The 25,125-nt window shown below is 40.9% G+C and overlaps 1 protein-coding gene across 7 annotated transcripts; it reads left to right on the top strand.

Moving 5' to 3' along the window:
• Window positions 1-501: 501 nt before the first annotated feature.
• Window positions 502-24,729, top strand: rassf8b (Ras association domain family member 8b). 7 transcript variants are annotated; one of them, XM_025899781.1, is made up of 11 exons: window positions 507-905; window positions 2,116-2,242; window positions 2,384-2,422; window positions 14,080-14,236; window positions 17,513-17,863; window positions 17,961-18,166; window positions 18,315-18,518; window positions 18,675-18,749; window positions 19,695-19,817; window positions 20,473-20,599; window positions 21,136-24,729. In XM_025899781.1, the coding sequence occupies exons 4-11, from the start codon at window positions 14,125-14,127 to the stop codon at window positions 21,249-21,251; spliced, it is 1,314 nt and encodes a 437-aa protein (XP_025755566.1). In that variant the 5' UTR covers window positions 507-905; window positions 2,116-2,242; window positions 2,384-2,422; window positions 14,080-14,124; the 3' UTR covers window positions 21,252-24,729. The 7 variants fall into 7 exon arrangements, with proteins under 7 accessions (XP_005451760.1, XP_025755566.1, XP_005451756.1 ...); XM_025899783.1 differs by lacking the exon at window positions 507-905 and adding an exon at window positions 1,210-1,408; XM_005451699.4 differs by lacking the exon at window positions 2,384-2,422.
• The last annotated feature ends 396 nt before the right edge of the window (window positions 24,730-25,125 follow it).

The raw sequence follows: 25,125 nt of genomic DNA on the forward strand, positions 1-25,125 counted from the left end.
AAAACTGTACCTTGTGCTTGTCCAATAGAATTTAATTCAATAAGTGCACTAAAAACTTGGTTCTCGATCTTGATCTCTGCACTGCAGGAAAGCCTACATTACATTTCAATGTAAGACAATCAGTTTTTTATCACACGCAGGCATTAAAAGCGGACTGTTTTAAGTATTCAAGTACTGCTGGAGGGGACCAAGGATTAAAACTACATAGTTGTACTAGCACATGTTGCTTTTCAGTGTATTGTCAAATATATTTCAGTGTCATTTTATGTTATTATTTATTTTCTCTTTACTAAATGGCACTGTAGAAGGTAAAATCACTCCACTTTTCATTTTGATTAAGGCATTTTTAGTCTGTTTTGGGCTTTACAAGCTGCTGTCATGCAAATACGGGGCTCCATGTAAACATATGCTGCAGATGTGTAACGCTAAGGGTTTTTTTCAGCACTATAAACACGTGCAACGCTTGTTATTCCCATCAGAACCCTCCGTTTAACTGAGCGGGTCTCGGTCCATTTGCGTCGCCAGTGCGGTGCAGCTTTAACCGGTCCGTCATGCCTTGCGGTGTCCTAGTTCTGTTCCGATCGTGATTTACACGTGAGGTCTCTCTCACTGATAGCAGAGCAGGCAGAGCAGCAGATGTCGAAAGCCCCCTTGTAGGATGTCCGATGACTGGACGCACTCGTGTTTACATCCACTCGGTTTCTAGAAGAGGCGGGGATGCGCGCACACCGTTAACTATGATGCAGGCGCCGATCGGCACAGAATAAACCGGGATCTCCCTCAAGTGGCCCGCATACCATGACGAAGAAAGTACTGGATTTTATCCCAGAGAGAAATTCGGTGGCTACAGAACAACGGGAGAGTTCCCAATCGTCTAAGACACAGTGAGCTGCGGCTGGAAAGAGGTATGTTGTTGCGTTTGTTGCACTGGATTGAACGCAGTGAATGCGTCAGTCACGCCAACATTTAAAAGCTGCTGCCCTTTAGACAAGCTTGTAGACTGTCATTTGGGTCCGTTTAATAAGTTCACTGTTGGCAGTTTTGTGTTAAAGCCTGTGAGGAGGACAAACACAGAAGAAAGACTAAAATGACCGATCAACTGCAGTTGCGTAACTTTATTTGACAGATTTATTCACGCCCTTCTCGTCCTCCCTTTTAAAGAAATCTAACCCACATCCTCAGTCAGTGTTCCTGACACAAAATACCAGATCCATGAGCCATCCAGGAAGTGAGTTAGTGGTCAGTGCGTAAGTGGGATCTGTCTTCTGAGCCCTGCAATGCAATTTATAGAGTTGGGCTATAAGCGCGCACTCAGCAGTGGTTTTTTAATCAGAGTTCCTTCAACTGAGTCATGCAGCTACAGCACACAGGAAGAAGTCCTTGAAGCACACGTGTGGCGGACGCAAGGGTAAACTGTTTGTAGTAGGAATACTTTGCTCTGAGAAAAACTGGACTCTGTTAACTCTGCTACTAAACTGTTGTTTCCTGATATATTGGTAACGGTTAAACCCTTTGAGAAACTGTTACAGGTATCTTCAGTATCAGTGAATCTTGAGCCTTTTTCAGTGTGTCAGTAATTTTTATTATTTTTAAACACTTCTGTCATTATTTCTAAAAAGTAGTGCCATATTGCAAATTTTGGTACGATCAGATACCGAGTATTTATACTGATACCATACTTTTAACCTATAAAGGCAGCTTATATAGGGAAGAGTAGTGGTTCGTGATTTATCAGATCAATCATCATCAGTTTAAAAATTCTGAATACATTTTAATGATCACTAAATAACTGTGACTTTTACTTTCCACTATACTTAGTTAACAAAACACACCTTTCGGCTTTTCATGTCTTATGAAACAGTTTTGTTTTTTTGTTTTTTGAAGACCTGCAATGTAAACAGTGGACTAGTATAGATCCAATACCAGCATTGATATCGATACAATCAATATTTGGATCAGTCTGCCCACATCTACTTAAACGCTACAATTTTGTCCACGAATTCAGTTTAGCATCATAAGACAAAGAAATCCTGACCAAAAATAATCTCCCAGTTCACACAAGTTTCCATGCCAGCTAAGCACCAATAACTTTGCATTGTTGGTATTCATTCACAGTTGCTGTGTCTGCATTTGCCTGAGATGTCAGAACCATGCTGCCCAAGTGGAAGAGTCGCAACAGACTTTGCAGTGTAAATCCAGTCCAGTTTATCTTTCAGCAGACTTCCCCTCCCACCACCTTGTGGTCAGTTAAGCTGCAGGTCTTACCGGGTTAAAGGCTTATTGTCTTCAGCAAGCTGATTAGTTTTAACTTTTGAAACTGCAAGAGGGCACTTTGGTCACTCTGCTTGAACATGGTGATTTTTCTTTTTTCCTGTAACGGTAGAAAAATTATAACATCCAGTGAAACCGCTGAAGTGTGAATGTGAGTACACTGCTTTGTTACCCATGACACCAGCAGTTGTGACAAAAACCTGCAGCTGCCTTTAAATTGTTAAACACAAAGTACTGCATGTTGCATTCGTGTGAATACCACTGCTTGCTTAATAACAGGGAACTCTTACACTGTTTATTACACAATAGATGATTGATAGTATCTGATTACAAAGCTGTTCTCAAGCTTTTCACTCAGCTTATGCAAGCTTTTGCTGAATATGCAGCCATCTCACTGTCTTCAGCTGAAAAAATTGATGTGGAGGTAATCTCTAAAAGATGTCAGCATTAAGCTGCACAAAAGGCTAAAAGGTGGAGGTTTCATTTATAGATTGCAATATGAATCATCAGTTTTAGGAGAACCACTGTGTTCTCATGGACTCTTAAAAGCATTACATTATATTAGTATATAAGTAAAGAGAAACAGACAGGGGGAGTGGGAAATTGGTGTATAATATGAAGGCTGTGTGCCAACTTAAAAGCAAAGTCATGAGTATATTGCTGTATTGAAGGGCCTGTGAACCTCCAGGATGTTCCATCAAGAACAGTGACATCTTGTCTGAACACAGAGGTCGAAATGTAATTTCATTTAGGGTTTATATTTGGATTACCTGCTGACGTTAGGATTTTAGCGTCCCTGTTGTTCAAAGCGAGAAGATCTTGTGTTTGAATATGGTTGGCTGGTACATTTCTTGCATGAAGTTTGCATGTTCTACCCGTGATTGCGTGGGTTTCCTCCAACAATCCAAAGACATGCACATTAGCTTAATTATTCATTCTAAATTGCTAATTTGGATGCAAATGTGGGTCACTGTATGACAGCTGCAGGCTTTAGTCTTTACAACTGTGGCAAGATATTAGTTGATCATCTGAACATTAGTAACCTTCTGACGTTTAGCTTTGAAGGAGCTAACTAACACAGCTAATTTCTGACCTTCAGATGAGATTATAGCTAACACCTAAAATTTGTGTCTGTGAGCTAGATTTGTAGTCTCACAACTAGTTTGGGAGTCATTGTGGATCATTTTAGGCAGGTTACACAATTGTGAAGTAAAAACTCTCAGCAGAAGAAATCTTTTATCCAGTGATTTTAGCAAGCTCATAGAGCCTGGACATTTTTATTAGGAGTAGTTTTTTAAATTGTATGCAGGCCATTGACCTCTGAACATAGAGGATAGAGTTATCTGTTTGGCATGACCGCTCCAGCTAAAACTAGACAATATCCACCATAAGGCCAACTCTGAGATGTTCCAGCAAAACTCCACTACATCTCCAACAAGAACCCCCGCTGCAGAGCACACCTCCATGTTTTCTCGCTGCCCACATTCAAAGGAAACAAAGAGGAAGTGACAGGAAAGCACGGACTGCTTCTTAATTGTTGCCGATTGTGTGGTCTACTTTCCCAGACCGTACCCTCCAATCACTCCGGTCAGCTGTGTAAGGTCGGGACAAAGCCTGAGCTGCGTCACCATGGTGAGGGATTGTTTGCATCCAGTCATGCTGCTGGCCATGTGGACTCACGCATGCACATTACAGCGTGCTCTTTTGTTTGTGCGCTGCTTGTTGTTTTTCAGTGGATCCCCTCCTTCCACAACCTCCTTGTTACATATAAAAAAAATTGGCATCATCTGTTTTTTGAACTGCCTAAGTCTCATCTACTGAATGCCATGTCTCCATTAGTAATTAGATTTTTGACTGACAGTCGTGTTTTTAAAAAAAAATATGATAGAGTTTTGACTTTTCAAAGCGAATGTGTCGGTTTGATCAGATGTTTGAGGGTACACGCAGCAACAAGATTGGCATTGAGTCTGTTAAACTATAATTTAGCAAGAGGCTGAGATGGCACAGAGCTGACCAAGGCAGGAAATGAACTATTAACTATTAGGTTTGTATATTGCATTTAAATTCCACCTTTAAGTCGGTGTGAAATGAAAAGCTTTATGTTAACATTTCTCAGTCTGTTCCTTCAATGCTCATCCACAGCTTATTAAAGGAGCTTTTAGCTTCATTTTTGTGCTGATCCCTCTCATGAGCTGCTATCCATGTTTGAGGAAATATAAATAAGAAGCCTGGACTTCTCGTGCTGCGTCCCCTCCCTAACTCTGCCTTCCTCTGGCATCCTGAGAATGAAACTTCAGGGGAGGTAGACTGGAGTCATAACTAAGTTTAGCTCAATGGTTCACAGCCCAGACAACACAATATTTTTCATGTCTGAAACCAAATGGCAGTGGCAGAAGTTGTCTGACAGCAAGGATTTGTACTGATAGCTGCAGCCTTTCCTTCCCACAGCAGTCATTTTCAATCTTTTCAAGCATTTCCTGAGATTATGACCAGCATGAATATAACATCTCCTATACCGAGCATGTTCTGTCTTCGTGGTTCGATCTCCCTTCGGATCATTGTGTTGTTTATATCTGTTTATTCTGTCTCTTATGCAACATGTTTTTCTGCTCGTTGAAGGAAAATATACATGAATGCAAACACAGCAAGCTGCAGTAATACAAAAAAACATCGAATAATCTAACTGTTTGAGATTTAAAAAAACCAAAAAACATCAGAAACTCTAACAATAAGTAGAAAGCATATTATATGTAGCATCAGAAATAGATCTAAAGAAAAGCACAGCAATTTCAGTGTTTAGTCATAAAACAGGGCAAATAAATAAATTACACAGTAGTTAAATGCTAAATCGATTTGCCAAGAATGCATAAAAAAAAGAAACAAACAAGAAAGAAAACTTATTTTGGATTTCTCTGAGCCAACAGTAGAAAATCACGTGTTAATGTGATCAGCCACAACTCTTAACAGTGTACAGACAGAGTAAAAACGTACACCCTTTTTCAGTTCAAAGGTTTTACATACCAGGACATCATTACAAATAAATAAATAAATAAATGCAGACCGAGGACACGCTGGAGAGATTTTATCTCTTGGCTGGACTGGGAACGCCTTCATGTTCCCCCGGACAAGCTGGTGGAGGAGGTGGCTGGGAAGATGGAGGTCTGGGCCTCTGTGCTTAGGCTCTGCCCCCGCGACCCCAGCCCCGAATAAGCGGAAGAAGATGGATGGATGGAATAAATGCATGGCGAGTATGTGGAAGAACTAAGTACACGCCGTCATTCAGTAGCTTGTGGAAGCAGGTTTAGCACCACTAACTTGAAGTAATTGTTTCCTGTATCACTTTATCAGTCACTGACATCATTGTGGAAGAATTCTGCTCCACTCTTCTTTACAACAGTGATTAATGCACAAATCTCTTAAGGTCCATTTCAATCAGGCTCAGATCTGGGCATTGCAACACCTTGATTGCTTCTTAGCTATGCTGTTGTAGATTTGCTGCTGTGCTGTCGCCCAGATGGCCTCACATTAGACCCTTGAATACTTTGGCATTCATGGTCAACTCAATGACTGCAAGGTGCCCAGGTCCTGTGGCTGCAAAACACACCCAAATCAGCCATCCTCCACCATGCTTGACAGTGGGTATGAGTTGTTAGTGTCTCGTTTTCTCCAAACGTGGACATATATTTTCTGTATATAGCAGCGGTCCCCAACCCCCGGGCCATGGACCGGTACCGGTACGTGAGTCGTTTGGTACCGGGCCGCAAGAGTTGAGGCTCGGATGTGAAATTTATGGTTTTCATGGTTTTTATCGGTTTTTAGCGTAATGTTTTTTATTGTTAACTCTGTTTCCCTGGGTCTTTTCCCGTGTGTTATGAATAAATCTTCTTTTTCTTTTGGTACCGGTACTGGTTTTATTTTGTTGTATTTATCCACGATACCTTAAAGGCCAGTCCGTGAAAATATTGTTGGACATAAACCAGTCCGTGGCGCAAAAAAGGTTGGGGACCGCTGGTCTACAGGACATTGTTCCAGAAGTCTTGCGGTTTGTTCAGATGCCACTTTGCAAACCTAAGCCAAGCTGCCATGTTCTTTTTAGAAAGAAGAGGCTTTCTCTTCCAAACAAGTCATCCGTGTTGAGTCCTTTTTCTAATTTTGACTGTCATGAACTTAAACATTTAACATGTTAACTGAGGAGTCTGAGATGTAGCTCTTAGCCTTCATGGTCTGACCTTAAGCTGAATTTGGTGGGATATCCGTTCCTGGAAAGAAAAGCAGTTGTCTTGAATATTTTCTGCTTGTGAATAACTTTTCTCACCATGGAATGATTTACTTAATTTTGGGGGGGAAATGGCCTTATAACCCTTCCCAGACTGAGCAACAATCACTTGTAAGAGATCACAGTTGATGCCTTTCCTCCTTGGCTTTGTGTTACTGCACACCTGAATGCTCCAGGCCTGCAAACTGCCAAAACTCCTGCTTTGATAGAGGTGCTCATACTTGCTGATGATTCCTTAATCAAGCACATTTGATTACCAGCTTCTGGCTGCTACTTATCCTTTTAATTCCTATTGAAACAGTAAGAGTGTACTTACTGTTTCACACACTGCTACTGCATTTTAGCTTAGTTTCTGTTAAACAATGACACAGTGTAATGTCACAGCTGGAGTTCATCTGAGGTTTTATTTATCTGATTTTAAAACCTGCTCTGGTCCAGGCTGTTGTTATGCCCTGTTATATAAAAGATGGATAGAAAGAGGGTGTACTTTCTTTCTACCAGTACTATATGTGTATATATGACAAAAATTGTGACGTCAAAGAGATTTCCAGTCAAATCTGTGTGTACTTAGCGGGTGCTTTGGAGTGGTGGGACGGATTTTCGTGTATGGATTACTGCATAAAGTTGGAATGTGAATCACTGAGTCTTTTTTTAATGACTAACAGAAGAAAAATATCCTGCACCTGCACTTCCTTTTCTAGAAACTATGACTGTGCGGACTTGTGGCTCACTGAACACATCTAAATATGGAAGTATACATTTACAATGAAGCCGAACCAAAATAGAAACCAGTGTCGCCGCATACTAATTAGTTTATACTCGCTTGTATGATTTATTAATTCACACGCTGGCAGCGGGAGCATCAAAGTAAATGTGATTTAGATTAAAGACATAACCAGGGAGGAAAGGGAAAATGCATGATGCAAATTCAGAGCAGTAATAGCAATAGCTGCAAAAAAGGAGAGAGCGAGGGAGAGAAAGTGATCAGTGTGGCTGAGGTAAGTCTCTGGAGGAATTGTTGGAACTATTCAGCAAGGAGGAAAAGAAAATCAAAGCTACTTTGCACAAGGTGACGGGCTTCATAGGCCATGTTGTTGGAGCAGTTGAGCAGAGAATTCAATTAGTTATTGACTCTGTCGACAGTTTGTTGTTCTGACCTTCAGGTTTCCAGTTTAGACCTTCAATAACCTGTTAAGTTCAGCTCAGAACTGAATGATGGTGATTTGGGATAGAGACTAATGAGAGTATACTGACACCAATGCTATTATTGATTCTGGTCATACGGTTTAATTCTTTATTGGTTCCCTGATTGATTCTTTATTAACTTTCTATGTGGAAAAAATGATCCAGCACTGTGTGCAAAGTGTAGAAACAGTAAAATAAAAATTTTTGCATGTGATTTGGGTGGAAAGTGTCCACTATCACAAGTTGGACACATTTTTCATGCTTCACTGGTCTGGCCCACTTAAGATCACAAAGTATGTATGTAAAATGAGTTTGACGTTCCCTGCTTTGGAGCATCTAAGTTGTTGCAATTTGATTGTTTTGGGATCAAAACTTGAGGGCATAAAGTTTTGACTAAAAATGATCTGAACATCTGCTTCTGCACAGCCGCCTGCTCCTGTGGTCCTGTGTGTCGCTCCCGATAAAAGCAAACATCTATCAGCATATGCTGTTTCTGTCAAGGGAACAGTAAGAGCTCTATGAGTAAAGGAATGAAAATTCATCAAAATGAAAAAAAAATCCGGGAACCATGTTAGCGAGGTCAGTTTGAATCTAATATTTTTTAGGCTGTTTGATATCTTATTTGATATTTTTCACAACTCTGGCTGCACATGTGGCCTTAAAGTGTTTATGCAAATCATCTTCTAATCGAACATAACTGCTAGTTTAGTGGAAAATATGTTGCAGTGCTGAAAAGGTGCTGCAACCAGTCACTGCTGTGCCAGTTTTATGTCAACATTTACCATCTTTGCATTTGCATAAAAATACATTTATCCAGTGTTAACTGTCCCTAAGTAACTCATTCGCTTTCAATATGAGCATTGTAAAGTAAAGCCTCACGAGAAAGTCGACTGTCTCAACGTTAACCCTCTGCTCTGTTTTGATATATTTATAATAAATGCATCACCCTGGAGTAAATGAAATCCAAATGTCTCACATAGAAGTGCTCATGGAAAGTGTGAGTATGCACATTGGTGTGAGCAGAGTATCATAAAAGTGTGCAAAAGATTACCACATATGTGTCAAAGTGGCTTTTCCTCCCAGGTTAAACCTCAGTGGATGTTACTCATCATAATAAACATTCAGTGACAACATTTCAGCCTCACCTGGCTTCTGTCATCAACCTTGTATTAAAGATACAGGTGTGGTCAAATGTCTAAATTCCAATTTTTAATTGTGTTTTTCCAGGGTGGATGAATTGTACAGCATGCATCTTTAATGACTTTAAAAACAATAATTGAGTGCACAAGTTTATTTTTCATTTTGTGTAATCAATGCAGGCTCAAATATGTACATACATCCCCAGTAATATCTGGTTAAATGTCCATTAGCATGTTGAACCTCAACCAGATGCTTTTTGTAGCAATCAGCAAACTTCTGGTATAATTCTGATCGGATATTTGACAACTCCTCTTGGCAGAATTAGTAGAATTCATTTAAGTTGGTTGGTTTCCTGGGATGGAGCTGCATTTTAAGTGTAGTCCACAAATTTTCAGTAGAGTTAAGGCCATATTATCCACTCCAAACCATTTTTGCTTTGCGTCACATTTTTCAAGTTTTACTATATCTCGGAGAGTAAATGCTGAGTGTTTGCAGACAAGTCGGCATCTTACGACTGTTTTAATCTCCAGGTGACCAAAACAAACACAAGTAGGTTAAATGGTGCAGCACACTCTCTACAGTCAATCCAGTGTTCAGGAGGATGCAAGGTATTCATCTCAAAAATGTTTGCACTCCCTCTTCAGACGATCCAACCTTTTCCTTTTAATTTTATCCTGCTTGGTTTTGTTTATTCATCTGCACCCCTACTCTTTCACCTTCACTGTGCCTCTTTGTTTTCTTATTGTCTCATTTCTATTCTCCAAGCCACTGAGCTCCTTTCATGGGAATAATCTCATTTGCTGGATCTATCTCAATTCGAATGCATACTGTCTCATTTAACAAATCACCCAGTTTCACTCCAAATGCACACCTTGCCCATAACAGATGCCTTCAGCGCAGAGGAGTGTGCAGCATAATGTGGTCTCTGTAGAAAAAGGCCTCCGGGGGGGCCAGTAGTTAAATTGGAGGAGAGATGGGATTCCCATTCCAGCTGTGACGAAGATGCAAGGTGCTTAAATTGTTATCGCCTCAAGCGATAGGCCAGTCAAGGATCAGAGCTGAGCTGATGGCCCAGTCAGGAGACAGGGAGCAATGCTGCCCAGTATGGTTGCAAGACTGAGTATTAGCCACCTGCTCTTTCACTGCTCTGTTGCTCAGGCTTGCCAAGGCCATAATGACTGCCTCGCTGCCGAGGCGCTTGTGTCAGCAGTTTGAAATGACTCTCATTCTGTGTGCATGTAAGCTTTTCTGCACTGAACACCAGGAAATGAAAAATATTTCGGAAGAGTTCGATCACACCACAATTACATTACCACAGGCATTTGATGGTACAACATTTCATCAGCAGCGTTACATGAAATCTCTTACAGAGAACTAGTGTTGTGTGTTGTTGTTGTTGGGAGATGGCATCAGGTTTTAGCTCTTTAGTGGCCCTTAACCCATTTAGGAAACACTTAACTAAAACAAGGGTGATTAAGTTGACTGGATAATTTGGTCATAATATCATGTTGTTCCACCTGAATCTACCTGTTGCAGAAGAAATGTTAGTCACGGTTATTAAATGCTCAAAGGTGGTGCAGCTCCAGAATTAGCACCACTTCTTAGTCACTGTTGTGTTCACCTGATAGAGTACATGTAATGAATGTTGGCCTCTGTGAACTCCTGTGGGAGATCTCTTTAGCTGCTATGCGCTCCATTATATTCAGCTGGTAGAGCCATTTCACTGAAGTTATTTGCCAGCTCTGTCAATCAATAACCTGAGAGACCGTTAAAATTATAGACTTTATATAAAAACAGACAAAGCCTGAAGGTTTTGAAAAGTCAAGCCAATGCAGAAGTGCCTGAAAACTGCATTATTTCTGTCAGCAGGAGGTGAGGAAAAAAGAAGTCAAATTGTACAGAAGTTTGAGAAAATGACCCCACTTCTCACTCAGTGTGCAACCTCTGTAAACTCGACCAAATGTATGTTGAATCTTTCTATTAAAATGATGATGATGCAGATATCGGGAACTTGCCTTTAAGAGTGTAGTTTTTTTTGTCTTGTTTGTTTTTTTACACATTCAACTTGATTCAATTCAGTTTTATTTATATAGCACCAAACCACAACAACAGCCGCTCCAAGGTGCTTTATATTGTAGGGTAGACCCTACAATATTATATTCAGAGAAAAAACCCAACAATCGTATGACACCCTTTGAGCAAGCACTTTGGCGACAGTGGGAAGGAAAAACTCCCTTTTAACAGGAAGAAACCTCCGGCAGAACCAGGCTCAGGGAGGGGCGGCCATCTGCTGTGACCGGTTGGGGTGAGAGAAGGAAGACAGGATGAGAGACATGCTGTGGAAGAGAGCCAGAAATCTCTGGCTCTCTTCCACATCTATATGGCTACATCCATCTCTGCATAACAGGTTATATATAATTTGTCCTTATGTGTGGAGACAATGCATTTTCTTAACTTCAAGAGCATAATTGCACAACTGGAAGCAGAAATACTTCTTTTTTTGTTTCCAAAGACTTCTGGATGCTACGTGTTCTATATTTAAAAGGAAAGAAATCACATGCTACTCCATCATTAGCGGCTCAGAACTCTGAGCTGATGTTAATTATAAAAAAACCTACACTGTTCAACTTTAAGATTTCTGTGATGGGAGCTGTGCTTCAAAGGGTGGCTTTTCAAGCTTCCATCTCGTGCTTTACGCTCCATTTGGTGTGAGTGGCTGGCACCGTGCAGTGTGGGTTGCACACCTGTGTCATGACTGTCAAACTGGTGGCAATTGCATATTTCAAGCTGTAATTTTTCCAGCCTGATATGAATATCAAGCAGAAGACTTTTGCTACTGCCTTGTGTATGTCTGAATACCTGCAGCCTGTGCATCATTTACACTTGCAGCATGGCGGTGTTTCTCACAGCGCTGCTGTATAACTCACATTTGGTGTACGCTTCAGGGATGTTGAAGTGACTGAGGAGGGCATCGCTGTTTCTGTGTGTGGTCTGTAATATTTCTCCAAGCCCTGACAACCCAACAACTTATCTGTGCTCCAGTGTTTCAGGCATTTGTGACAAGTCTAAACTAGCTGTCGAGATTTTCCATTTTTAGGGCATGAATCCTTTTTGTTCGCATAGCAGGACTTACACTTACGGTCTGGTCAAGTGCTGCGTTCTGCACAGCTGAAGATGTGTTGGTCACTTTCCCATCCCAATTCAGTGTAGTTACTGTTCAATTTGCTGGAACATCTGTGACAGTCTGTCCCACGTATACGAAGAATAGCCCAAGGTTTGGATAATAGTGCACCTACATGGGTCCATGTCTGAGTTATCCCAGTGGTAGAAAATTGGCTTTTGGTGTCTGAATTTCCAAATTCTCAATTTAGGTAGCTGACTGGTGCAGATAACTCATAAGAGGCCTTGAGTTATTACAGGGTTTTTTAAATATTTTTTTTTAGATTTTTAGCCCTTAAATTAAGTTGTAGCTTTTATGGCTATATATAAAATATATATACACAAGCGATAAGCTAGACCAGAAGCTCCAGTTTGGGGAAGGCCTAGTTGAGGATCTACAGTGGCTCTTCCAGGCCTGGCAGATCCCCAAAGAAAGCCTCCCAGTAACAGTCTAAGGAGCTTGGAAAGAAAAGCGTCTGGACTTTTTTAAGTTGCCTGAAAAGAAAACCAGACGCTTTTCTTTCCAAGCTCCTTAGACTACGATGACCTGGATGACTGAGAACCTTCACAGACATACTCCCAGTAACAGAATGGATTTATTCATACATAATTAGCAGTGACAACTGATTGTGGAAGCAGAAAAGGCATTTTGAAAACTGGAATGAAAAGAAGTGAAAGGTTTTAAAATTAGCCACATTAGCTGAAGCCAAAGATGGGATTTGCTTCCATCTTAGATGATCATGTCAACCAAGGCTGGCTTGTCTGTATAAGTATAATTCGATCTCTTGACCACTCATGCCTCCATAGAAGAGTCAACAGAACAAGTGTGTGTGTGTGTGTGTGTGTGTGTGTGTGTGTGTGTGTGTGGCGCAAGTAGTTATTTATAGACATATAACTGGAAGAGGAGTGTTTGGGGTGTGGTCCTGCTCCTGAAATTCAGATAAATTATCTCTAGTTAATAAGGTGAAGCTGTACAATAGTCCGACATTCTTTGCGTGTTTCTGTGCAAATGTCAACTTATAAGTATGAAGTGGAACGGTCAACGTATTCCTCTGAGATGGCATGACAAAAGTAAAGTGAGGTGCATGTGCTTACACACAGTACTAATAAGTGCAAAGATAAGTGCTTCAAATAAGCTGGGATGGTGATTCCATTTACATACCTTTGTTGTAACAGCAGTGTTTCCACAGTTTGGATGCTTGTAACCAAAGTTTAATAAGCTGATCGTGGACTTCCAAAGGCTTGTACTTGTGAAATTGTCTTGGTATTTAAGCAACCACCAAAACACAGGATAAGTAAATCAAGGTAAACAGTTATGGTCCTGGATCTATTGCTTTTTTTGTACCTCGTAAGGAAGCATGCATAAAGAAGCTCGATTTAGTTTTATCTTTTGTTTTTCATCGTGGCTGGAAGGATTTTCTTTCAACTTTAGCAGAACAAAGATTTTGTTTGATTTAGGAGCTCGCAAAATAGCGATACTGCACAGTGAACACACAATAGTCAGCAAAATGGTCACACAATGGTGCTGATTGCTAGGCTCTACTAAAAAGGAGTTTGTTTCTAGCAAGAACACTTCACACCTATTAATCTGATGAACCCAGTGTCCTGGCAAAACGTGTAATAGACTCATGTGCATGTCATGCTTTGCCTCTCCTAGGCTTGAAATGAACACACATAGTTAACTTGCATTACCTTGCAGTACCAGCAGAGGGTGATAATTTATTTAAAGGAAACATTAAAACAGTCAAACTTTTAAAGAAACGTCATCTTACCTGGCATTGAAAGAGCCTGGAATGTACTTTATACCTTCCTTGGTCAGTAGTGTTGGCTTATGTACTGCAACTTAAGCATGCATGTCCATTTCACGCCTAAGAGAGGCAAAGTTTGTCAATTACATGCTTTACGTGTAATATCAGGTTGGATCCACCACTAAAAATATTTATAATCGAACCTTTAAGGGTGTTGTGTAGGAGTGAATACTGGTTAAGTGATGCTTAACAGTTAAACACGATTTATTTTACTGACCTGTTTAATTTTTCGCTTTCCAGGATGCAAACTAAACAATCTCTAGCGGCTCCTTGTGGTGTGGAGGAATGAAGGCCATGGAGCTAAAAGTGTGGGTGGACGGAGTGCAGCGCATTGTGTGCGGGGTCACGGAGTTCACCACATGCCAGGAAGTGGTCATCGCTTTGGCACAAGCCATTGGTAAGCTACAAATTACTCACTACAACATAACCTGTTCACAGGTGGCAAATGCTAAGAAACATTATTTTACTTCCTGTGTCTCTAGGAAGTAAAATAATATTGGTTACTGCTTAAGTCCAGGAAAATCAGTGCAAATTATATTTTGTCCTGCATAAATCCACGCTGGGATATTCTGTTATGTGGGTTGCATCCAGTATTTGGCAGGCCGCATACATGCAGACACTTGAGGCAATCAGTGGCTTGAAAATGAAAAGTGACTAGAGGGCACAAATAGATTTTCACCATAACGGGACTCCGTGAAACACGATGAGTCATACTGCAGTCTTTCCTGTGTTGACAGTTGCTGAGAAATAAGTTCAGGCACAGCCTCGGCTGCTCGTCGTATGCATTTGTGAATTTAAGTCTGGCATCGTGACATTTAGTCATGTATAGACATTTTTTAGATGAACACATCCAATGTTTGATTTTTCAGTAGCCCCAGTGGTTAGAGTTAAAATGTGGGGGTCTTTCACAGTGACAGCAGAGGAAGAGTTATGGCACTGTCCTTTGTGCTCGCTGTGCCTTTTGTACTGGCCAAGCCGCTTTGAAGTGTGAATGGCTGTAGTGATGAATGCACCTCTTTTTGTAAGGACCCTTACTGTGGAAGAAGGGGGTTGGCTGTGCAGTGGGCACTGTTTTCTCTTATCTTTATGTGTACAGATACAAATACAGGAGACACACACAAAAGGCCCTGAACCACTGAACTCCGTTCTTTGGCTAACACAAACGCTGTTTGTTGACTTGAATTTTCCCACTGCATTAGACACCGTGGTTAAGTCCTTTATATCTGCCAGTGGTGCACGCCTGTGGGAGAGCTGTGAAAAAGCCTTTTGTCATTGTCTCGTCTGTCATTTTTGCAAAAACACATTAAACTTTATTTTGATCATTTTTACAAGGCTGGATTGATTCTTTCAGAGGTTCCACGGGGTGTTTACTCTGACAGCATGCAGCCTGATTTTTGAAACATCTCAGGGCGCACACCCAGATACAGAAGGTTGTTTAATGGATATCTGTGAGCTGAATCATTCTCAGCCCTTGTTGATTTTACTGAACAAATGTTTAAAACTGAGGGATGACACGGGACAAAGGCAACCGTGATCTGGTAAAAATTTAAAGACAGCACAGATCAATGACTCTCTTTATCACTCACTGTGGAATTTAAGTGAATAGTTTTTCTCTAAAGTAATGTGAACCCATGTGTTTAAAGTGGTGTGAAGGTAGATTTTAAAGTGGTTTTTTTAATGTCTTAACACTGTGGTGATTGTTTTTACTTCAGAAAAGAAATTGTCAACATGAAAACTGATATTCACTTACAGTTGCAGAAAGACTAGACAACATTTCATTTTTTTTATCATCTTTAAGTTTGGGGACATCACAGCTAGGGTGGTCATGTCAAAAAGAAAGTTTGCACCAAACTTTCTTATAGTCTTGTGGAAAAGTTGTATTGTTTCCACAGTAATTAAGCAAGTAGTAGCCAGGTGCTACTAATCAAATTCACTTGATTACGGATTAATTGCAAGTATGAGCACTTCTTTAAACGCATAAGATTTGGCAATTTGATGGTCTGGAGCATAAAGGTATGTGTTTGGATAATGCTAATGTTCTCAGGAGTGGACATCCCAGGATATTCACCCCAAGGTCAGACCATGCAATTTTTTAAGAGAGGCTGCGAGAATCCAAGAGACTCCACAGGCCTCGGTTAGCATGTGAAATATTCATGACAGCACAATTAGAAAATTACAGAACAAACTTGGCTTGTTTGGGAGGGTTGCCAAGAGAAAACCACTTCTGTAACTTTTAATTTCTGTCCTTTAGACAGATGAGACCAAAATGGAGATATTTGGCCATAATACACAGCTCCATGTTTGGAGAAAACCAAACACAAACACCTCATACCAAGTGCATGAGATGGGTATGAGATCACTGACTCAACTGTGAACTCCTCGGTACAACAAAATACTCTAGAGAAATGTGAGGACATCTATACAACAGCTAAAGCTTGGGCACGCTGCGTCATACCTCAGGACAATGATCCTGAGCGTAGCAGCAAATCTGTGGCTAATTTAAACAAAACAGAATGACTGAAAAAGAAAAGAATCATGGCCTTGCAATGACCCAGTCAAAGTCCAGATCTCAAGCTGACTGAAATGCTGTAGCAGGACCTTAAGAGAGCTGTGCATAAACAAATGCCTGCAAACATCATTGAACTTGTCATGGTTTGCACTGTCAGACCGTGAGAAGGGAGAAAGAGGAACTGAAGTTTTAAACAAAAAGTGAGCAGTTTATTACAGGCTGGCTGAACATGGATACAGAATAAAGCAAAGACAACAGGGCGTAAACTAAACTAAAACCTAACTCTGACGAAACTGTGATAAATGACATAAATATGATTCAGACCAGGAACGTGCAGAAAACTATGAAGAAGCAAGAACATGAGACATGAACACGACCTGAGCTGAATCATGCCGTAAGAGGAACTAGATGTGACATGGTGGGAGGGTAAACAGTCCACCTGACCAAGACTGAATGAAACGCACAGAGGAGGTGATCAGGGGAAGTGGAAACGCATAGGGAAACAGCTGACACAAATGAACACAACGACGTCACAGGAAAAGAGTAAAACTAAACGCATCGAACAAAGAAACACAAGACTTTCAAAATAAAACAGGAAACATGGAGAGACATAGACATGACAACACAGGTTTGACAACACAGGTTTGACAACATGAAACACGCAGACAGGAAATACATTGCAACTAGCACAGAAGGCCTGGGTGAAACAGACTAAACTAAAATTCACAGCCAATTAATAATAATCCAAAACTCCACATGATCTTCAAAATATAGCAAAATTGATCAAAACCAACTGGAAGCACTGGGTCACCCAGCCCATGACATAACTGACTCAAATTAAAGGAGAGTGGGGCAAAATTCCTCCACAATGATCTAAGAGACTTGTAGTCATACAGGAAACAATACACTGCATATAAATAAATAATATACAGTATTATGCATTATACATACTTGGCAAGCAAAACTTCATTTTCACCCACAAATTGAAAACTTTTTAAATGCTTGCACCATATAAAGGTTGTCTCAACAGAAACCGGTCGAACATCAAGGGATGGAGGGGTAAATTAACATCACATCTCCCTTCATGTAGGATTCCCTTCCACTGATTGTGAAAAGCTGTCATAAAATGTCAGGACCTTTTAACTACTTTTTGTTTTGTCCCAGGACGGACAGGCAGATACACTTTGATCGAGAAATGGCGGGAGACAGAGCGCCACCTGGCTCCAAATGAAAACCCTGTAGTGTCCCTGAACAAGTGGGGCCAGTATGCCAGTGACGTGCAGCTCATCCTCCAGCGGACCGGCCCGTCTGTCAGCGAGCGGCCAACCTCTGAAGGGCTGGCTCGTGTCCCAGAACGAGGTCTATACCGCCAGAGCCTTCCACCTCTGGCCAAGCTCCGCCCATCGGGGACAGACCGGTCGCTCAAACGAAAGGAACCCAAACGCAAATCTCTGACCTTCACAGGAGGCGCCAAGGGTCTGCGGGAAATATTTGGAAAAAGCAGAGATACTGATGGTGTGTACAGCTAAATATTAGTGGTGATCTTACCAGTCATTTCTTTGCTAGCTTCCTTCTTTTAATCTTAATCTTCCCTCTTTGTCTGTGCATCTAGTCAAACAGTCCCAGCAGCACGGTGTGAGTTTAAACCTCAGCAGAGTTGGAGGAGGTGGAATAGCATCTGTACCTGGGAGTCCAGCCAGAGAGCTGAGCCGACTGGTGCAGCTGCAGAGAGACAAACTCCAGGCCCTGGAAAGCCGCCTGCTGGGCTGCGAGGCTGAGCTGCGAGACTGGGAGGAGGCCACAGGCGAGGCCAGCGATGTGAGTAAAACCACAGTTGCCAGTGCAGTCACTGAGAGAAACATTGCATATGTGCTGATCTTCAGATCGTCTGCACCTTAAACTCTCATGTCTTCCAATATCTTCATTTTTGCATCCCTACATCATATTTTAATCCCATGGCTTACAGGAAGGAAACTTGGAGGAAGAGCTGCTGCTTTTAGAGCAGCAGGTGAGGAGGAATGACGCCGAGATGGAGGAGGAGGAATTCTGGCAGAACGAGTTGCAGATAGAGCAGGAGAGCGAGTGGCAGCTGCGGCAACAGCTAGCCGAGCTGCAGGGCCGTGTACGCGACTGTGAAGCCAAGCTTTCGGAGTATCTAGCTCACATACAGGTGAACTTAGCATCACGAGCTGCCTGATTTCACCAGATCCTGTTTTGATGGTTTTACAAGTTAAACCTCTTAATCTATAAATGTCAGTAAACACAAACACGCTGCTTTAACTGAAGAAGGAAGCTGAAAAAAATGAGATTTTTATTTACTTTCCAGAGCATGGAGGCAGGCGTGGAGCAGGAGCGACTGCAGCAGGAGGCTGAGCTGAAACAAAGGGTCAATGAGGAAGAGGTACAGTCATTGAAAAATTAACATTTGGGACATTCTATCAATCACATAAACAGATACTTACTGTGGATGGCATTACCCTGGCCTCCAGTAACACTGTGAGGACTCATGCAGTGGTTTTTGACCAGGATATGTCCTTCAAAACTAGTTCATGCATTTATTACTTCTAGGCTGGATTACTGTTATTATCAGGATGTCTTAAAAACTCTCTGAAAAGTCTTCAGCTGATCGAAAAATGCTTCAGCGAGAGTACTGAAGCGGTGACTGGAAAGTGAGAGCATATTTCTCCTATATTGGCTCCCCTTTACTGGCTCCCAGTTAAATCCAGAATCAAATTTAAAACCCTGCTCCTCACATACAGGTCTTGAATAATCAGGCCCTATCTTATCTTAATGACCCGATAGTACCGTATCACTCCAACAGAGCACTTCACTCTCAGACGTCACTCTGAAACTTTTTGATAAAGCATATAGAGTTGGATCAGGTGACCCTGAATCCTCTCTTACTTATGGTGCAGTTGGTCTAGCCTGCTGGGGGATTCCCATGATGCACTGAGTGTTTCTTCTTCGGTCACCTTTGTCACTTACTATGTGTTTATACACCACTCTGCATTTAGTCATTAGTTTTTATTAATCTGTCTTTCTTCCACACCATATATTTGCCCTGTATTATTGTCTTTACCTTACAATATAAAGCACCTTGAGGCAACTGCTGCTGTGTTTTGATGCTATTTAAATAAAGTTGTGTTGAGAAAAATGTTTTTTTAAACAGACATATGTGTTCTAAACTTGGATGAATAGTTTTGCAGAGCTAAATTTTTTTTTTAAATTCAAAACATGTCAAAGCATGAAAAAGTCTCCCTACATGGTTGAGTTTCTTTTGCATATTTCTCCTGGAAAATTGCGATGAGCGCTGGCTTCCTGACTTCCCTTCCACTCTGGGTTTCAGGTACAAGCCCAGCTGGAGAAAGTGAGGGCAGAGTTGGAAATGCAGAGCCAACAAACAGCACGGCTGGAGAACAGCTGCAGGGCATTGGAACGCTCGCTCAGCCAGTCAGGCAAGAGATTACAGGTCAGCTCAACTGTTTAGTTGTTTATTTTAGAGCCTGGCATTTTGCTCAAAATATTGTGTTCCCATTAACTTTGGAAGAGGCTGAAGAATTCAGATTTCAGGAAAGTGTTTTAAAAAATCTTATTAAGAAGTCGGAAAACTTTGGCTCCGCTGACGCTGGTTTAAAAATTTAGTCCTCAGCACACAGGTGGAACCATAGAAATCTAAGCTCATTACGTTGTGGGCAGTGAAGCAAAGCCTTATCTCTGGCTTGCAGCGATGTGCGATGGATCTTTGCCTGCATGCATCCTAGTATGAAGTAGGGTGAAGTCCAGTAAGATGTGGGAAGCGTGAGGTAACGAGAAGGGAATAGGAGGGAGGGAATTAGCAGCATTCTTTGCCTGATTAGAGAGGGGCCTGAATAAGTACGCAATCCCCTGCCTGGAGTTGTGTAATCATCTGTGAGCTGATACTTTTCTTTGGCTGGCTCAACTACACCATGACTCTGGAGAGATCCTGAGCAGAACATGAATCTTTTTTTCATTTTGACCTAATAAATTCACCTCCATTAGAGTAACTTCCTGCACTAGAAAGCTTTGGTAGTCTGTGGATTTGTTCATGTGCAGTGCTAGCCATACAGTTCATTTTATTATCCTGGTGTTTTTTTCCTTTACAGGAGAAAGAGCAGGAGCTGGAGCAGCTGACAAAAGAGCTTCGACAGGTCAACCTACAGCAGTTCATTCAGCAGACTGGTACCAAGGTCACTGTGCTGCCGGCTGAACCATCAGAAGAGATCAGCAGCGGTATAACTACACGTACACACTGACAGAAACTCTACAAGATCACCACCTTCTTGAAAGCATTTAGTTTTACTGTAAATGCTGATTGCAGCTGAGGTATTCTACATACTGTATTGCTTTTACATGTGTATGGACACAGTGCCACCTTATGGTCATACTGAGAATGACCTGTTAGACTACGTGAGGCAGGACTGCCCCGTTACATGGACCAGCAATGGAATACTCAATATAAAGCCAAAGAAAAATCCTCTGTTTTTATTTTAATCGCATCATTTTTTACATAAAAAAAACTTTCTCCATTCTCTTTGTCTTCTTTATTTCTTTTGGCTGCTCCTTAGCATCGTCTTCTTCTTTCCTTGCATCTTCCTCTTTCCGGGTTGCTGTCACATAGAATAATATAGTTTTTTTCCTTTCATAAAAGAAGTAATTTTACTTAAAGTTGATACTTAATCACTTGATGGATGTCAGATCAGACTCATATATCAGTGATGTTCATGCCCTTCAGAGCTAAAGGACCTTCTCTTTTTTGTGTGCTGCAGAGACGGAGTGCGGTTCCCTGAAACGACTCGGCTCCTCCCGTCTCTTACCCAGTGACCTTCGTGCTCTTCAGAGCGCCGTCTCTTCCACCCTCAACCCTGAAGGCATCTACGTTTGACCCTAAATGTCCAGGAGGCATATTTTTTTGTGGCGGTAGCAAGGCAGCTTTATGCTACTGAAACTATTTCCACACACAGAAAACCGAAGAAATGACTCCACAAATAGATGTTTTTCTTACAAGGCAACAGAGTGTCAGAGTGGCACTTCAATATGGAGGGTTTTTGCAAAAAAAAAAAAGAGTGTGACAAGAAAACTGCACTGCCTCCTCTTCACTAGAATTGAACTTAAACTGATGTCATCATCTGCCGTTTAATGCACAGTCTGAGCTCCCATGAGTGAGTGAGGATAACTGCAACAGCACCATTTTTCTCTACATACCAGCTACTGTGTTTTTATTTTTGTTTGTTTGGGTTTTTTTAGCACTTCCAGACACACTTTGAATACACAATCATTTATTAGTCAAGTGATTCCTGGCAAAAAAACTGTAACATGTGCAGTAAATCATGAGAGAATTTCGGAGTGCAGCAGTTTGACACGCGTACTCGTCTACATCCAAAAAAAGAGACAGATGCATGAGCATGCACAAACAGTGACTCCTGTGCTACGAGCATAGCCATATCTGATTGCCTTAAAACTAGACGTTAGTAAATGTAATATTGAAACAGAACTCAAGGTAGCTACTGAAGACTGTGCGCAGTGTGAATTTGATAAAATGCGCCGATTCAGGGGACTCCTTGTCACGGTAACTGATGTCAGTACACCTCCACGTGGGGTTAGTCTTCTTTTTTTCTAAAAGAGTTTGAACTTATTTTTTGATTTTATTTACTAGTAAGTTAGCTTCGTGTATATGTTTAGACGGCAAATGAAAACATTTATCGTAAAATGTATGTCAGAGGCAGAGTTAAAAGAGGGCGACTAAAGAGGCCAATGAAGTGATATTTTCAGTAGAACATGGTGGCTGTAATGTGGCCCAATTTAAGTATTATGTGTTGTGCAGTAGGCATGCATCTGTTGTTTTTCTCATAATGAAAATGTCTTTAGTATGGAAGCTTGTTGCTGCCATTAAAAAAAAGGGGTTTTTTGTCATCTGTAAGTCAGAATTTCAGCTTCTTATCTCAGAGTTATTTTCTAAGAAGTTTAAGCATGTTACAGTTTTGAGATAAGAACCAGATTTTTTTTCTTACAGTTGACTTATGCAAAAAATATAAGAATTAATAAAAAAAAAAAATGACAAAAAACAGTGGTGGAAACAAGCTTCTACACTTGGGTGTAAATCCAGGCTCGAATAATTTATCACTGTGACCACCAGGTGGCAGCAAAACATCTATCATTCAGGTAGGCGAAAGGCTCTTTAAGTGATCTGATTAGTGCGTGTTTATGAGTCACATACTGTATGCCTGTTGTTGTTGTAACAAAGCCTCTGCACTTTAGCTTTAATTGTGTTAAGGTGAGAGTGTTTGATATGTTTCACTGTGTACTGTGTTCGTTTACCAGGAACATATCAAAACAGCATCCAGTGATTTCTAACAAACTTAAGATGTCTTCTATGAACCAAAGCTAGTGTCACACAACAGATGGTTAGATGAATGTATTTTTTTGTGTATGTGCAGCTTGTGCTTAATAAACATACCAGCTTCATTCAAATGGTGGCTGCGCTGCACACCATACATATTTTATATTTTATGGTCAGCTCTGTTGCGCAGAAAGACGACGTTTATATCACAAAAGACAGCATTAGAAGTCTGAGATAGAAGATGTTAGTATGAACCTTTGCCAGCTGAATTGGAGAAACCCAAACTGCTTGTGAATCCTCAGTATGGGCTCAGAAAACTGCAAAAAATTGCAGCTGTTAAATAAAAAATCAATATTGGCCCTGTTTTTTTTGTGGGTTTTTTCCCCCAGCCCAAAGATAGGAGCCAAAATTTCCCACTTGCAAGTTGCGGGTGCTTATTGCAAAAGTGTGTGGGCAAATATAACTAAAGTTTCAGAGTCGAGAATATCACACGCAGTTTAATGCTTTGAATCCGGTCTTCAGAAGAAGCACGTTCCTTCTGTTTTTCGAGCTGATTTAATTTGGGCGACAACAAATCTTTTCCACTCATTTACAAACCTGAATTTCCCTCGCAGTGTTCTCTGTGTAGCTAACTTCATTTCACAGGCTCCAAATCTTATCGACTATTATTTGAACCCATGTGAAGAAGCTGCAGGTGTATAATAAAGTGAAACCCTCCCTCCGGTGTGAAGAGCCTCGCTTGACTGTTTGCTTTGCTGTGCAAAGGGGACCCGTAGTCCTCTGAAACTGTCCGGGGACACTTACAGAGGATTGCAGCATTATCAGCAACTCCAGCTGTGACACAGACGCTGTGACCTGCTGAGAAAGGAATCACAATGGCATGCCTTATAAAGAGAACAAAAACTGTACATTTCTACATATCACATCAATCTATGGACTGTTTCTAAAGTAGATTGAAGTCAGATACATGCAGAGTGCTTAAGATGTTAGATTATAATGCTGTAGCTCAATAGGCAGCGTGTGCGTGCAGTAATGTGCGACTGGTTTCACTGGTTTCCCAGCAAGCCGTGACTCATTTTGGTTTTGGTTCGCATTGTCCCTTCTGCCTCGATGACGAATGAGCTTAGTCAAAAAATGGCATTTTCATGCCTTTTCATTTAACTTTGGCAAAAAACAAACAAACAATAACATTCATGAATGTAAAAGAGAGACGGCAATACGTTTACCTGCATTGCTCTTTTTTTCTTTTCCTTGTTTTCATGTTTAGAGACATTGCCAATAATTGGCGTCTATTATGCCATCAAAAGTGCATATACAAATGAGATGATGGAGCCATTATGGAAACAGCCATCAAGAGGTTTTGAAAGCTATTTAAAAAAAATGTTGTGGCTCAGGGATACACAGAATTACCCAGACAAGAATGGACTGAAAGTAATTATGGATAAACGCTGTTCACGATGTCTCGAGCCATTTGACAAGTTAAAGTGGTTGTTTGGTCTCTCGGGGACTTCAACAGCTGTTTGACAAGTATAACGTGTAGCACGGGGTCCTAGATGCGACACAACACACATCCCCAAAGTAAGAGATGTACTCAAAGTGAAGTGTTTCTGTTGCCTGGTGATTCACATGGAAACTAGTGCAATTTGTATCTCATGTATTATGGAGACATACACCAGACGAGGCCCGCGATAAGAGGCATAATCCGGGGTTTCGTTCAAGCCGATGATTTTGCAGTGCAATTGTGTTCTTGAAACACATCTCAAAGCATTTACAAAACACTTGGATGGACTGGTTGGCTAACATCATGACAAATTGTATATTCAAAATGTTATGGTTTTGTATTCTTTAACTATGAAATCATTAACAATATTTTTTGTCAGAACTAGAACTGATTCAGTTTTAGTCTTTGGGCCGCTATTTATGGAAGAAATAAAAACTATCGAGAACAATGTAAAATATATGAAGAAATTATTATCTACTGTAAAAAAGATGCCAGAAATCAATAAACTGCTATGCCGTGCTACTATTGTGCTATTGTTCCTCTAACTTTTCTCCATTTTTTCTTTCATTTTAGACTAGAAAAAGCTGAAAATTTCACGTTCTGCTAGTCTACGAGAACGTGGAAGTGGACAGGGAAAGATGATAAAGATGAAGATGAAGATGTTTTTGAAAGATGATGGGTCATTGTGTTACTTGGATCACAATGAGATTACAGCACTATAGGATGGTATATTATTAGGATCCAGTTCACAGGTGGCACATTTTTCACCAATCTCCAGAGAAAAATAGACCAAGGCTTGCAGGAGTAAACTATTTATTGTACTTTTAATTTTTACAACAGTTTGTCCATTACAGCCAATCTAAACTGGTGGAGGTCATGTCTTTGAAACACAGTGGTCTGCAAAAAACACATTTTTGA

Source organism: Oreochromis niloticus, linkage group LG17 (assembly GCF_001858045.2).
Source record: "Oreochromis niloticus isolate F11D_XX linkage group LG17, O_niloticus_UMD_NMBU, whole genome shotgun sequence".
In the NCBI taxonomy this organism is placed as follows: Eukaryota; Metazoa; Chordata; class Actinopteri; order Cichliformes; family Cichlidae; genus Oreochromis; species Oreochromis niloticus.